This window comes from Pristiophorus japonicus, chromosome 20, assembly GCF_044704955.1.
Source record: "Pristiophorus japonicus isolate sPriJap1 chromosome 20, sPriJap1.hap1, whole genome shotgun sequence".
Taxonomy (NCBI): domain Eukaryota; kingdom Metazoa; phylum Chordata; class Chondrichthyes; family Pristiophoridae; genus Pristiophorus; species Pristiophorus japonicus.
Window position 1 is genome coordinate 85,774,320 of NC_091996.1, and position 15,777 is coordinate 85,790,096.

The 15,777-nt window shown below is 50.3% G+C and overlaps 1 protein-coding gene across 1 annotated transcript; it reads left to right on the forward strand.

Annotated features, from left to right (window-relative positions):
• The first annotated feature begins 371 nt into the window (after positions 1 to 371).
• LOC139232809 (rhomboid-related protein 4-like) lies at positions 372 to 14,371 on the forward strand. Its single transcript, XM_070863303.1, has 4 exons — positions 372 to 786; positions 2,885 to 3,014; positions 12,785 to 12,961; positions 14,224 to 14,371. Exons 1-4 carry the CDS (start codon positions 372 to 374, stop codon positions 14,369 to 14,371), a joined length of 870 nt encoding a protein of 289 aa, XP_070719404.1.
• Positions 14,372 to 15,777: the final 1,406 nt, after the last annotated feature.

Sequence of the window (15,777 nt, forward strand, 5' to 3'; positions counted from 1 at the left end):
CCCGATCTTTTCGCCACAGATCAAGGCTCCACCCCCAAAACTAAAGGCCGGGTTAGGCCGCGCCAAAATGAAGAAATCCAACTTAGAATATTTTTTTTTGCCCGTACTTAGGCCCCAAAAAATCGGGCCAAGTACGGCAAAAAAAAAAAATGCTTTGGGGAAAATTGAGCCCGACGTGTGAAACTACACATAACTGTTGCGCTGTCTAACAACAAAACAAAAATCTCCTTGCTCCCAGGGGAGAAGATGGCTTGGGGCTCAGCGTCTTCCTGGGATTAAACCCGATCTTGTTTCTTCTTGTGCAGGCACTGGGTCATTGCGAAGGGCGGCGAGCGTATTCTAGCCGGCGCCTCCGTCAGAGAGGATGTCCAATGGAGGAATTATTGGGCAGCTACATAATCTTCCTGGTCCTGCTCTTCATTGAGACCAAGGGCATCCCTCCCATCACCCTGGCCATCATCATCCTCAACATGTTCATCTTCCTGGCTCCCGAGCTCAACGTGGCGGAGGTGTGCCTGAGTGTCTCCACCACCTTTTACGGCGGTGAATGGCAGCGCTTGGTGCTGGCTCCGCTGCACCACATTGACGTCGACCACCTGGGCTTCAACATGGCCTCGCTGGTGTGGAAGGGCAGCAGGCTAGAGCGCCGCATTGGTAGCACCCGCTTCATGTTCTCCATCTGCATCTTTGGCATGCTGACTGGCCTCACCTACCTGTCCATCAAAGGCATCCTCTCCTGCCTCCTCACCGAGAGGTTCAACATGGACTGCGCCGTGGGCTTCTCAGGTACCGTTAGCCGGGAACCCCCCCCCCGGCCTCACCGCCCCGGCCTCACCGCCCCGCTCCTTCATTTGTAGGCTGCGGTGTGACTGCCATCTGGCGGGGGGGAGGGGGGGGGTGCACGGGGTATAAATGGGTATCTGGGGTGGGTACAGGGGGTATTAATGGGTATCTGGGGTGGGTGCAGGGAGTATTAATGGGTATCTGGGTGGGTGGGTACACAAGGTATATAAGGGTATCTAGGTAGGTGCATGGGGGAATAATGGGTATCTGTGTGGGTACATGGGGGTATAATGGGTATCTGGGGTAGGTACAGGGGGTATATTGGGTATCTTGGTGGGTACAGAGGGTAAAATGGGTATCTGGGTGGGTACAGAGGGTATAATGGGTATCTGGGTGGGTACAGAGGGGTATAATGGGTATCTGGGTGGGTACAGAGAGTATAATGGGTATCTGAGTGGGTACATGGGGTATGATGGATATCTGGGTGGGTACAGAGAGTATAATGGGTATCTGGGTGGGTACATGGGCTATAATGGGTATCTCGGTGGATACATGGGGTATAATGGGTATCTGGGTGGGTACAGAGGGTATAATGGGTATCTGGGTGAGTACAGGGGGTATAAATGGGTATTTGGGTTGGGTACATGGGGGAATAATGGGTATCTGGGTGGATACAGGGGGGAATAATGGGTATCTGGGTGGGTGCAGAGGGTATAATGGGTATCTGGGTGGGTACATGGGTTATAATGGGTATCTGGGTGGGTACAGAGGGTATAATGGGTAACTGGGTGAGTACAGAGAGTATAAATGGGTATTTGGGTTGGGTATATGGGGGAATAATGGGTATCTGGGTGGGTACATGGAGTATAATGGGTATCTGGGTGGGTGCACGGTATATATATGGTATCTAGATGGGTACATGGGCATATAATGGGTATCTAGGTGGGTACATGGGATATAATGGGTATCTGGGTGAGTACACAGGGTATATATGGGTATCTAGGTGGGTACACAGGGTATAATGGGTATCTGTGTGGGTACACAGGGTATAATGGATATCTGGGTGAGTACACAGGGCATATATGGGTATCTGTGTGGGTACACAGGGTATAATAGGTATCTGGGTGGGTACAGGGGGTATAATGGTATCTGTGTGGGTACACAGGGTATAATGGGTATCTGGATGGGTACAGGGGATTTAATGTGTATCTGGGTGGGTACAGGGGGTATAATGGGTATCTGGGTGGGTACAAGGGGTTTAATGGGTATCTGTGTGCGTACAGAGGGCATAATGGGTATGTGGGGTAGGTACACAAGGTATAATGGGTATCTAGATGGGTACATTGAAGTAGATTGAGATTGAGTTGGGAGGAAGTCAAAAGCTCGAGGTTGAATGAAGGCAGAGTTTGAATCGATGGGGGTCTGAGGTGACTGGGGAGAGCTCTCAAGTGTAATGGGTAGTCCGAGACTGTGAATCAGGTGGGCGCTATCAAAATGGAGTCGGCAAAAGTGCAGAATAGATATATAGCATTAAGAAAATGAACTTTCAGAGTGCCTTAGATACGTAAAGAGGTTAGAAACACAGTAAAATTAAGGAAGAGGTCAAATTGAGCCAATCATAAGATCGATGTACACGCCCCGTACACACTCCGTACACACTCCCTACACACTCCGTACACACCCTGTACACACCCCGTACACACTCCGTACACACCCTGTACACACCCTGTATACACCCCGTACACACCCCGTACACACTCCGTACACACTCTGTACACACCACGTACACGCTCCGTACACGCTCCGTACACACCCAGTACACGCCCCGAACACGCTCCGTACACACTCTGTACACACCCCGTACACACTCCATATGCACCCTGTACACACTCTGTACACACCCCGTACACACCCAGTACACACCCCATACACACCACGTACACACCCCGTACACACCCCGTACACACCACGTACACACTCCGTACGCACCCTGTGGGAGGCCGGGATTTCAAAGGCCACCGTGTTAAAAAGAATTCGACAAAGGGAAATGTGATTTGGTGCAAAGCATTTTTATTGAGCCGTTGTTTTCTCTCTGCGACAGGGATTCTCTTCGCTCTGAAGGTGATCAACAATGGCTTTAGCGCTGACGGAAATATTCCGGGACCATTTCAAATCAAAAAGCGAGATGCCTGCTGGGCGGAACTAATTCTCATTCACTTGCTGTCCCCAAGGTAACGAATTCCCTGCCCCTCCACTGACACTGATATGGGAAAAGGGCGTGTGTTGCGAGATGAAGAAGTACGGGGGTGGGGGGTGAGGGCAGCGGGGGATGGGGGCTTAATCGTGACCGATTTGGTGCAGAGCATGTGGGAAGAACATCAGGACTTAACTCACAAGTGACTCATTACCCAAGCGTGCCAATCTGCTGCATGGTGCTCTTTGCTTGGTGCCAATTAGTTAAATGATGTGCTATTGTGCACGGTGCAGGAGTTTCCATTCGCGGGATGTGGGCGTCGCTGGCCAGGCCGGCATTTATTGCCCATCCCTAATCGCCGCTTGAGAAGGTGGTGGTGAGCCGCCTTCTTGAACCGCTGCAGTCCGTGTGGTGAAGGTGCTCCCACAGTGCTGTTAGGGAGGGAGTTCCAGGATTGTGACCCAGCGACGATGAACATAAGAACATAAGAAATAGGAGCAGGAGTCGGCCATACGGCCCCTCGAGGCTGCTCCACCATTCAATACGATCATGGCTGATCTGATCATGGACTCAGGTCCACTTCCCTGCCCTCCCCCTTATCCCCTTATCGGTTAAGAAACTGTCTATCTCTGTCTTAAATTTATTCAATGACCCAGCTTCCACAGCTCTCTGAGGCAGCGAATTCCACAGATTTACAACCCTCAGAGAAGAAATTCCTCCTCATCTCAGTTTTAAATGTTCTAAGACCATGCCCCCTAGTTCTAGTCTCCCCCATCAGTAGAAACATCCTCTCTGCATCCACCTTGTCGAGTCCCCTCATAATCTTATACGTTTCGATAAGATCACCTCTCATTCTTCTGAATTCCAATGAGTACAGGCCCAACCTACTCAACCTTTCCTCATAAGCCAAGCCCCTCATCCCCGGAATCAACTGAGTGAACCTTCTCTGAACTGCCTCCAAAGCAAGTTATCCTTTCGTAAATATGGAAACCAAAACTGCACGCAGTACTCCAGGAATGTCAAAATCTGAAGAGAGATCGTTTTCAGGGCTATGGGGAAAGGATTTGGACTAATAGAAAGAAATAAAGGCCTGCATTTATATAGCCTCTTTCACAACCTCAGGACATCTCAAAGCGCTATACAGCCACTTTACTTTGAGTGATACCCGCCCTCCTGTATGGCTCAGAGACATGGACCATGTACAGAAGACACCTCAAATTGCTGGAGAAATACCACCAACGATGTCTCCGCAAGATCCTGAAAATCCCCTGGGAGGACAGACGCACCAACGTTAGCGTCCTCGACCAGGCCAACATCCCCAGCATCGAAGCACTGACCACACTCGACCAACTCTGCTGGGCAGGCCACACTGTTCACATGCCCCGATACGAGACTCCCAAAGCAAGCGCTCTACTCGGAACTCCTACGCGGCAAGCGAGCCCCAGGTGGGCAGAGGAAACGTTACAAGGACCATCCTCAAAGCCTCCCTGATAAAGTGCAACATCCCCACCGACACCTGGGAGTCCCTGGCCAAAGACCAGTCCGCCCTAAGTGGAGGAAGTGCATCCGGGAGGGCGCTGAGCACCTCGAGTCTCGTCGCCGAGAGCGTGCAGAAAGCAAGCGCAGTCAGCGGAAGGAGCGTGCGGCAAACCAGTCCCACCCTCCCTTTCCTTCAACCACTGTCTGTCCCACCTGTGACAGGGACTGTAATTCCCGTATTGGACTGTTCAGTCACCTGAGAACTCGCTTTTAGAGTGGAAGCAAGTCTTCCTCGATTCCGAGGGACTGCCTCTGATGATGATGACTTTTGAAGTGTATTTTTGTCGGAAACATTATTGTCCATCCGGGACAAGTGGGGACGATGTGAGTGTTGGGGGGTGCAGTACATATATAACCGTGTCAGATTCTCGCCTGGCATACGAAGCTTGCCCAGATGTCCTTTCACTCCTGGCTTCGAGTTGCAGCCACAGTGCCTGGAAGAACAAGCCTAACCCAAGCCTGCCACCTTCACCACCCAGCAGGATGAGGGCAGCGGTGGCTCAGTGGACAGCACCCTCGCCTCGGAGTCAGAAGGTCGTGGGTTCAAGACCCACTCCAGGGACTTGAGCACATAAATCCAAGCTGACACTCCCAGTGCAGTGCTGAGGGAGCGCCGCACTGTCGGAGGGGCAGCGCTGAGGGAGCGCCGCACTGTCAGAGGGGCAGCGCTGAGGGAGCGCCGCACTGTCAGAGGGGCAGCGCTGAGGGAGCGCCGCACTGTCGGAGGGGCAGTGCTGAGGGAGCGCCGCACTGTCAGAGGGGCAGTGCTGAGGGAGCGCCACACTGTCAGAGGGGCAATACTGAGGGAGCGCCGCACTGTCGGAGGGGCAGTGCTGAGGGAGCGCCGCACTGTCAGAGGGGCAATACTGAGGGAGCGCCGTACTGTCGGAGGGGCAGTGCTGAGGGAGCGCCGCACTGTCAGAGGGGCAGTGCTGAGGGAGCGCCGCACTGTCGGAGGGGCAGTACTTAGGGGGCACCGCACTGTCGGAGGGGCAGTGCTGAGGGAGCGCCGCACTGTCGGAGGGGCAGTGCTGAGGGAGCGCCGCACTGTCGGAGGGGCAATACTGAGGGAGCGCCGCACTGTCGGAGGGGCAGTACTGAGGGAGCGCCGCACTGTCAGAGGGGCAGTGCTGAGGGAGTGTCGCACTGTCGGAGGGGCAGTACTTAGGGGGCACCGCACTGTCGGAGGGGCAGTGCTGAGGGAACGCCGCACTGTCGGAGGGGCAGTACAGAGGGATCGCCACACTGTCAGAGGGGCAGTACTGAGGGAGTGTCGCACTGTTGGAGGGGCAGTACTTAGGGGGCACCGCACTGTCAGAGGGGCAGTACTGAGGGAGTGTCGCACTGTCGGAGGGGCAGTACTGAGGCAGCGTCGCACTGTCGGAGGGGCAGTACTGAGGCAGTGTCGCACTGTCAGAGGGGCAGTGCTGAGGGAGCGCCGCACTGTCGGAGGTGCCGTCTTTCGGATGAGACGTTAAACCGAGGCCCTGTCTGCTCTCTCAGGTGGATGTAAAAAATCCCACGGTCACTATTTCGAAGAAGAGCTGGGGAGTTCTCCCTGGTGTTCTGGGGCCAATATTTATCCCTCAATCAACATAACAAAAACAGATTATCTGGGTCATTATCACATTGCTGTTTGTGGGAGCTTGCTGTGCGCAGATTGGCTGCCGTGTTTCCCACATTACAACAGTGACTACACTCCAACAGTGCTTAATTGGCTGTAAAGCAGCTTTGAGACATCCAGTGGTCGTGAAAGGCGCTATATAAATGCAAGTCTGACTTTCAGCAATGTGTGAGGAGGACACAAAATCTGCAAAAGGACATAGACAGGCTAAGTGAGTGGGCAAAAATTTGGCAGATGGAGTATAATGTTGGAAAGTGTGAGGTCATGAACTTTGGCAGAAAAAAATCAAAGAGCAAGTTATTATTTAAATGAAGAAAGATTGCAAAGTGCTGCAGTACAGCGGGACCTGGGGGTACTTGTGCATGAAACACAAAAGATTAGTATGCAGGTACAGCAAGTGACCAGGAAGGCCAATGGTATCTTGGCCTTTATTGCAAAGGGGATGGAGTATAAAAGCAGGGAAGTCTTGCTACAGCTATACAGGATATTGGTGAGGCCACATCTGCAGTACTGCGTGCAGTTTTGGTTTCCATATTTGTGAAAGGATATACTTGTCAGTTCAGAGAAGGTTCACTCGGTTGATGCCGGAGATGAGGGGGTTGACTTATGAGGAAAGGTTGAGTAGGTTGGGCTTCTACTCATTGGAGTTCAGAAGAATGAGAGGTGATCTTAGCGAAACGTATAAGATTATGAGGGTGTTCCACTCATAATTAAGGATGAAATTGAGTACCATAAGCAATGAGTAAGTGTGAGCTTAGCTCCTTTAATTAGACTCCAGCGTACAGGTACCTCGTGGGTGGCCTGTTTATATACAGTGCTCCTAAGGGATGCTGGGATCCATTAGGACTCCAACAGGTAGGCCCTCTGGTGGTGGTGCGATACAGGTTGCCAAGGGGTAAATACATAACAGAGGGTCTTGACAAGGTGGATGCAGAGAAGATGTTTCCACTGATGGGGAGACTAGAACTAAGGGGCATGATCTTAGAATAAGCGGCCGCCCATTTAAAACTGAGATGAGGAGAAATTTCTTCTCTCAGAGGGTTGTAAATCTGTGGAATTCACTGCCCCAGAGAGCTGTGGAGGCTGGGTCATTGAATATATTTAAGGCAGAGATACAGTTTCTTAACCGATAAGGGAATAAAGGGTTATGGGAAACGGGCGGGGAAGTGGAGCTGAGTCCATGATCAGATCAGCCATGATCTTATTGAATGGCGGAGCAGGCTCGAGGGGCCGAATGGCCGACTCCTGCTCCTATTTCTTATGTTCTTAGGGGTCAGATGAAGAGGGCTGGGAGGAGGCTGGTGTGGAGCATAAACACCGGCACGGACCCGATGGGCCGAATGGCCTGTTTCTGGGCTGTACATTCTCTGTAATCCATTGTGAGACGCTTTAAGACCCTTTGGGACATACTGAAGCCATGAAAAGCCCCTTTTATATAAGTGCAAGTTCGTTATTTCTTTCTGTATCCCACTGCCCCCGGCCAACATTTCCCCCCTCAATCACCGCCCCCAAAAGCAGATCCGCCAGTCAGGCGAGCTATCCCATTGCCATAGAAACAGAGAAACATAGAAAATAGGTGCAGGAGTAGGCCATTCGGCCCTTCGAGCCTGCACCACCATTCAATAAGATCATGGCTGATCATTCACCTCAGTACTCCACTCCTGCTTTCTCTCCATACCCCTTGATCCCTTTAGCCGTAAGGGCCATATCTAACTCCCTCTTGAATATATCCAATGAATTGGCCCCAACAACTCTCTGCGGTAGGGAATTCCACAGGTTAACAACTCTCTGAGTGAAGAAGTTTCTCCTCATCTCGGTCCTAAATGGCTTACCCCTTATCCTTAGACTGTGACCCCTGGTTCTGGACTTCCCCAACATCGGGAACATTCTTCCTGCATCTAACCTGTCCAATCCCGGCAGAATTTTATATGTTTCTATGAGATCCCCTCTCATTCTTCTATACTCCAGTGAATACAGGCCTAGTCGATCCAGTCTTTCTTCATATGTCAGTCCCACCATCCTGGGAATCAATCTGGTCAACCTTCGCTGCACTCCCTCAATAGCAAGAATGTCCTTCCTCAAATTAGGAGACCAAAACTAAACACAATATTCCAGGTGGGGCCTCACCAAGGCCCTGTACAACTGCAGTAAGACCTCCCTGCTCCTATACTCAAATCCTCTCGCTATGAAGGCCAACATGCCATTTGCCTTCTTCACCGCCTGCTGTACCTGCATGCCAACTTTCAATGACTGATGTACCATGACACCCGGGTCTCATTGCACCTCCCCTTTTCCTAATCTGCCGCCATTCAGATAATATTCTGCCTTCATGTTTTTGCCACCAAAGTGGATAACCTCACATTTATCCACATTATACTGCATCTGCCATGCATTTGCCCACTCACTTAACCTGTCCAAGTCGCCCTGCAGCCTCTTAGCATCCTCCTCGCAACTCACACCACCACCCAGCTTAGTGCCGTCTGCAAACTTGGAGATATTACATTCAATTCCTTCATCTAAATTATTCATGTATATTGTAAATAGATGGGGTCCCAGCACTGAGCCCTGCGGCACCCCACAAGTCACTGCCTGCCATTCTGAGAAGGACCCATTTATCCCGACTCTCTGTTTCCTGTCTGCCAACCAGTTCCCTGTCCACGTCAATACATTACCCCCAATACCATGTGCTTTAATTTTGCACATTTATCTCTTGCGTGGGACCTTGTCAAAAGTCTTTTGAAAGTCTAAATACGCCATATCCACTGGTTCTCCCTTGTCCACTCTACTTGTTACATCCTCAAAAAATTCTAGAAGATTTGTCAAGCATGATTTCCCTTTCATAAATTCATGCTGACTTGGACCGATCCTGTCACTGCTTTCCAAATGCGCTGCTATTTTATCTTTAATAATTGATGTCAACATTTTCCCCACTACTGATGTCAGGCTAACCGGTCTATAATTCCCCATTTTCCCTCTCCCTCCTTTTTTAAAAAGTAGTGTTACATTAGCTACCCTCCAGTCCATAGGAACTGATCCAGAGTTGATAGACTGTTGGAAAATGATCACCAATGCATCCACTATTTCTAGGGCCACCTCCTTAAGTACTCTGGGGTGTAGACTATCAGGCCCCGGGGATTTATCGGCCTTCTATCCCATCAATTTCCCTAACACAATTTCCCGCTCTAATAAGGATATCCTTCAGTTCCTCCTTCTCACTAGACCTTCGGTCCCCTAGTACATCCGGAAGGTTATCTGTGTCTTCCTTTGTGAAGACAGAACCAAAGTACTTGTTCAATTGGTCTGCCATTTCTTTGTTCCCCATTATAAATTCACCCGAATCCAACTGCAAGGGACCTTTTTCTCTTCACATATCTATCGGAGCTTTTGCAGTCAGTTTTTATGTTCCCAGCAAGCTTCCTCTCATACTCTATTTTCCCCCTCCTAATTAAACCTTTGTCCTCCTCTGCTGAATTCTAAATATCTCCCAGTCCTCAAGTTTTCTGCTTTTTTTGGCCAATTTATGTGCCTCTTCCTTGGATTTAACACCATCCCTAATTTCCCTCGTTAGCCATGGTTGAACCACCTTCCCCGTTTTGTTTTTACTCCAGACAGGGATGTACAATTGTTGAAGTTCATCCATGTGATCTTTAAATGTTTGCCATTGCCTATCCACCGTCAACCCTCTAAGTATCATTTGCCAGTCTATTCTAGCCAATTCACGTCTCATACCATCGAAGTTACCTTTCCTTAAGTTCAGGACCCTAGTCTCTGAATTAACTGTGTCACTCTCCATCTTAATGAAGAATTCTACCATATTATGGTCACTCTTCCCCAAGGGGCCTCGCACAACAAGATTGCTAATTAGTCCTTTCTCATTACACATCACCCAGTCTAGGATGGCCAGCTCTCTAGTTGGTTCCTCGACAGATTATGTCCAGAAAACCATCCCTAATACACTCCAAGAAATCCTCCTCCACTGTATTGCTACCAGTTTGGTTAGCCCAATCAATATGTAGATTAAAGTCGCCCATGATAACTGCTGTACCTTTATTGCACACATCCCTAATTTCTTGTTTGATGTTGTCCCCAACCTCACTACTACTGTTTGCTGGTCTGTACACAATTCCCACTAGTGTTTTCTGCCCTTTGGTATTCCGCAGCTCTATCCATACAGATTCCACATCATCCAGGCTAATGTCCTTCCTTACTATTGTGTTAATTTCCACTTTAACCAGCAACACTACCCCACCTCCTTTTTCTTTCTGTCTATCCTTCCTGAATGTTGAATACCCCTGGATGTTGAGTTCCAAGCCTTGGTCACCCTGGAGCCATGTCTCCGTAATCCCAATTATATCATATTCGTTAATAGCTGCCTGCGCAGTTAATTCGTCCACCTTATTACGAATACTCCTCGCATTGAGGCACAGAGCCTTCAGGCTTGTCTTTTTAACACACTTTATCCCTTTAGAATTTTGCTGTAATGTGGCCCTTTTTTATTTTTGCTTTGGGTTTCTCTGCCCTCTATTTTTACTTTTCTTCTTTCTATCTTTTGCTTCTGTCCCCATTTTACTTCCCTCTGTCTCCCTGCATAGGTTCCCATCCCCCTCCCCAACACCACGAGCAAACACTTCCCCTAGGACATTGGTTCGGTTTGTACTGGTCCAACCTCCCCCAGATCCAGTTCCAATGTCCCAGGAATTTGAATGCCTCCCTCCTGCACCACTCCTCAAGCCACGTATTCATCTTAGCTATCCTGCCATTCCTACTCTGACTAGCACGTTGCACTGGTAGCAATCCTGAGATTACTACCTTTGAGGTCCTACTTTTTAATTTAACTCCTAGCTCCATGGTTGCAGGATCTCACCGTGAGCAAAATGGCCGCTGTGCCTGTCTGCGGCCACCTGCCTTCAAAGCGCTGGGGGGGAGGCTGGGACTCGGTCAGCAGGCTTCATCCGGGGCAAGTCTTTCTTCCTGAGCGTCACCCTTGCTTGGGGGCAGCTGACGTAACATAGACCGGGGACTCAAACCGGGCCTTTGCTGGTCTGCAGGGCCCAATCGCTCCTCGGCTATCGCGAGAAGCCACCCTTTAGGTTTATTGACGTGTTAGTGACTGCCTTGGGTCTGAAGATGTCCAGCCCTTTTGGGGCCGGGATCAGTGTGCTGCAGCGACAGTGCAGGGCCAACGGTTAAACCAAAATGTGGGTCCCCCGACACACAAAATCCAAGCCCCCCTCACCCCCTTCTGCCCGCCATTATCACACAATATTAAAAAATTACTCCACCTCGTAGACTAAATCCCCTCAACGAATCTGTCCCTCACACATTCTCGCTCTTCATTTCCCGGCCTAGTCGGGCCTTCTGCCTCAGGCTCCTCGCCTCGAGTCGCTCGGCCTAGTCGGGCCTTCCGCCTCAGGCCCATCACCTCAAGTCGCTCGGCCCTCCTCACACCCGCTTCTACAACCCCTCCCTGTGGAATCCTCCATTGTGATGCAAGCATCATGTGACAGGAAGGTCGCTGATGAAAGCAGTGATGTCATTGGATTTTAAGTCAAGTGCAATGGGGGCTGTGTGAAAGATTCATACGGAACAATTTTAAGTTGTCTCCACCCCAAACTGGGGCTGTGTCCGGAGAGAGGGCATTTTGAGGTGCCTGGGGGTATACAGTACTGGTGGGTACAGGTCTGTCACTGTATAACACTGGGGTACAGTACTGGTGGGTACAGGTCTGTCACTGGATAACATTGGGGTACAGTACTGGTGGGTACAGGTCTGTCACTGTATAACACTGGGGTACAGTACTGGTGGGTACAGGTCTGTCACTGTATAACACTGGGGTACAGTACTGGTGGGTACAGGTCTGTCACTGTATAACACTGGGGTACAGTACTGGTGGGTACAGGTCTGTCACTGTATAACACTGGGGTACAGTACTGGTGGGTACAGGTCTGTCACTGTATAACACTGGGGTACAGTACTGGTGGGTACAGGTCTATCACTGTATAACACTGGGGTACAGTACTGCTGGGTACAGGTCTGTCACTGTATAACACTGGGGTACAGGACTGGTGGGTACAGGTCTGTCACTGTATAACACTGGGGTACAGTACTGGTGGGTACAGGTCTGTCACTGTATAACATTGGGGTACAGTACTGGTGGGTACAGGTCTGTCACTGTATAACATTGGGGTACAGTACTGGTGGGTACAGGTCTGTCACTGTATTACACTGGGGTACAGTACTGGTGGGGACAGGTCTGTCACTGTATAACACTGGGGTACAGTACTGGTGGGTACAGGTCTATCACTGTATAACACTGGGGTACAGTACTGGTGGGTACAGGTCTGTCACTGTATAACACTGGGGTACAGTACTGGTGGGTACAGGCCTGTCACTGTATAACACTGGGGTACAGGACTGGTGGGTACAGGTCTGTCACTGTATAACACTGGGGTACAGTACTGGTGGGTACAGGTCTGTCACTGTATAACACTGGGGTACAGTACTGGTGGGTACAGGTCTGTCACTGTATAACACTGGGGTACAGTACTGGTGGGGATCTGCAAAGCCTAAAATAAATTTGCTCAAATAAATTCATATTCCAAAAAGATGCATGAAAACTATTTTTTATTTTCTCTTGGGTTTAGATCTTCATTCGTTGGCCACTTAGCAGGCATTCTTGTTGGCTTGGCTTATGTGACAGGACCCCTGAAGATGATAGTAAATTGGTTTACGGGCAAAGAATATTGTAATGTGCGATTCACAGAGTGCTATCAGCACCCCCCGAATGTTTATATGGACGTGGACCTTGACCGAGGTGGGATGTTAGCTGGTGTGTGCATTGCTGAGAATGGTCGTGCTTTTTTAATAATCTTTTGTGAAATGCCAAAATTGGGTTCATTGGCGATGCTCGGGGTACATCTTCCCATGGCCATGTATGACCTTCAGGGATTGGGTTCCCGGGTTGTGTTGTATATTTATGCGTGTGTGGTATATTTGTGTGCGTGTGTGTGTGTGTTGTATAATTGTGTGTACATGTGTTGTATATTTGTGTGTGTGTCTTGTATATTTGTATGTATGTGTGTTGTATATTTGTGTGTTTGTGTGTGTGATATATTTGTGTGTGTGTGTGGTATATTTGTGTGTCTGCATTGCATATTTGTGTGTGTATTGTATATTTGTCTGTGTGTCGTATATTTGTTGTGTGTTGTATATTTGTGTGTGTATATTGTATATTTGTCTGTGTGTGGTATATTTGTGTATGTGTTGTATATTTGTGTGTCCATGTGTTGTATATTTGTGTGTGTGTCTTGTATATTTGTATGTATGTGTGTTGTATATTTGTGTGTGTGATATATTTGTGTGTGCGTGTGGTATATTTGTGTGTGTGTGGTATATTTGTGTGTGTGTTGTATATTTGTGTGTGTGTTGTATATTTGTGTGTCTGTGTGTTGTATATTTGTGCCCATTGGGCTGGCGGTGTGGAGCACTGCACGAGACACCAGACAATGGGCCGAGGAGCACAGAGCACAGAAGGTTGACTTTCTGACAGGACCCTCAGTGTGACCTCGTGGGGCCCAGTCTGCCGGCACAACCCTTCCCCGTGCCGATAAGACATTCGTAGCGCAGTGCAGTGTACTTGCTTCGTGGGTTCTTTGCTTAAGAATTCATAGCAGCACATTGCTATTAAGAACTAGTTGGTTTATTAGCAAAGGTTTAACAATCACACTGCATATTGCCAGTTCATCCACCAGGCTCACAACCACCTGCCCCATCGTGGATCCCCCGAGCCCAACTGGCTGGGGTTTTATTGAGTCTTGTGACCATCACGTGACTGGCTAAGCCACTCACAATGCAACAGCTCCACAAACCCGTGAGCATGCGCAGAGATGCATAGATTACACGTAGGAAGATACGGGGGCAGTGGGAATCGGGATTATTCCGGCCAAGAGTCAGCAGATAGGACGCCCGAGCGGGGGGGGGGGAGGGCGATTTTAACGGGTGATGCAAGCCAGGCGTGGGAGGTAATGAAGGGGGACAAAATCCGCTTGCTAACGCTCGCCGATTTGTTTGCCATGTTTTCCAGACAACCGACCCGCAATGCCACCCAGATACCGGAGGCAACGGCGGAGGTGCTGACCACACCAACACCCCTACCCCTGGAGGGACCCCCGTCGACCATCCGCTGTGCTGCCCGGTGCCAGTCCGGTTGTCTCCCCCTGGCAATCAGGTGACTAGAATCTTAGGCCCCGGGGGTGAGAGAAATGCGCTAAGTCAGCCCGTCAGCCTCTAGGAGCGGAAGATAACATAATAAATAGGAGCAGGAATCGGCCATTCGGCCCCTCGAGCCTGCTCCGCCATTCAGTACAATCACGGCTGATCTTCGACCTCAACTCCACTTTCCCGTCCGAACCCCATATCCCTCGATTCCCCTCAACATCCAAAAATCTACCGATCTCGGGCTTGAATATACTCAACGACTGAGCCTCCACAGCCCTCTGGGGCAGAGAATTCCAAAGATTCACCACCCTCTGGGTGAAGAAATTTCTCCTCATCTCAGTCCCTAAATGGCCGACCCCTTATCCTGAGACTGTGTGACCCCTGGTTCTAGACTCCCCAGCCCGGGGGGAAACATCCTCCCTGCATCTCCCCTCAGAGTCTTCTATGTTTCAATAGGACCACCTCTCATTCTTCTAAACGCTAATGAATATCAGCCGATCCTTTCTTCATAAGACAACCCCTCCATCTCAAGAACTTAGTATGTCTCAATGAGATCACCTCTAAACTCGAGAGAATATCGGCCTAGTCTGCTCAACCTCTCCTCATAGGACAATCCCCCCCCATCCCAGGAATCAGTCTGGTGAACCTTCGTTGCACTCCCTCAATGGCAAGTATATCCTTCCTTAGGTAAGGAGACCAATGGGGGCGGGAGGGGGGTTCAGTTGGGGTCCTGTTGACTGAAAGCCAAAGAGGTGGTTTATCTGGTTCAGCGGGACCATTCAGCCCCTTCGAGCCTGTTCAATCAGATGAAGACCGATCTGTAGCTCATGCCTCACGAACGCACAGAATTGACGGACAGGTGAAGACCAGCCAGTCCATCGAGCCTGCCGCACATACCACGGCCAGAGCATCACGACTCAACACTTCATCCCGCCCTCACCCCAACCTTGCGCCCCCCCCCCCTCCCCCCGCCTCGCCCCCCGCAGCCAGGTCATCTCCTGGGAGGGTGGGGGGGTCTCGGGAAACCGACAAAACCAAAACCGAAACCCACAAGGCATTCGATGAAAACTCCTCTCCGACCACCCGCCCCCCCTCAGCTGATCGAAACAAGTCCAGGAGACCACATAGACCGAGTGGTTCCCTATCCCTCAAGTCGCTGGAGAAATACCACCAACGCTGTCTCCGCAAGATCCGGCAAATCCCCCGGGAGGACAGACGCGCCAACATCTATGTCCTCGACCAGGCCATCATCCCCAGCATCGAAGCACTGACCACACTCGACCAGCTCCGCTGGGCAGGGCCACATTGTCCCACATGCCCCGACACGAGACTCCCAAAGCAAGCGCTCTACTCGGAACTCCGACACGGCAAGTGGGCCCCAGGTGCGCAGAGGAAACGTTACAAGGACCACCCTCGAAGC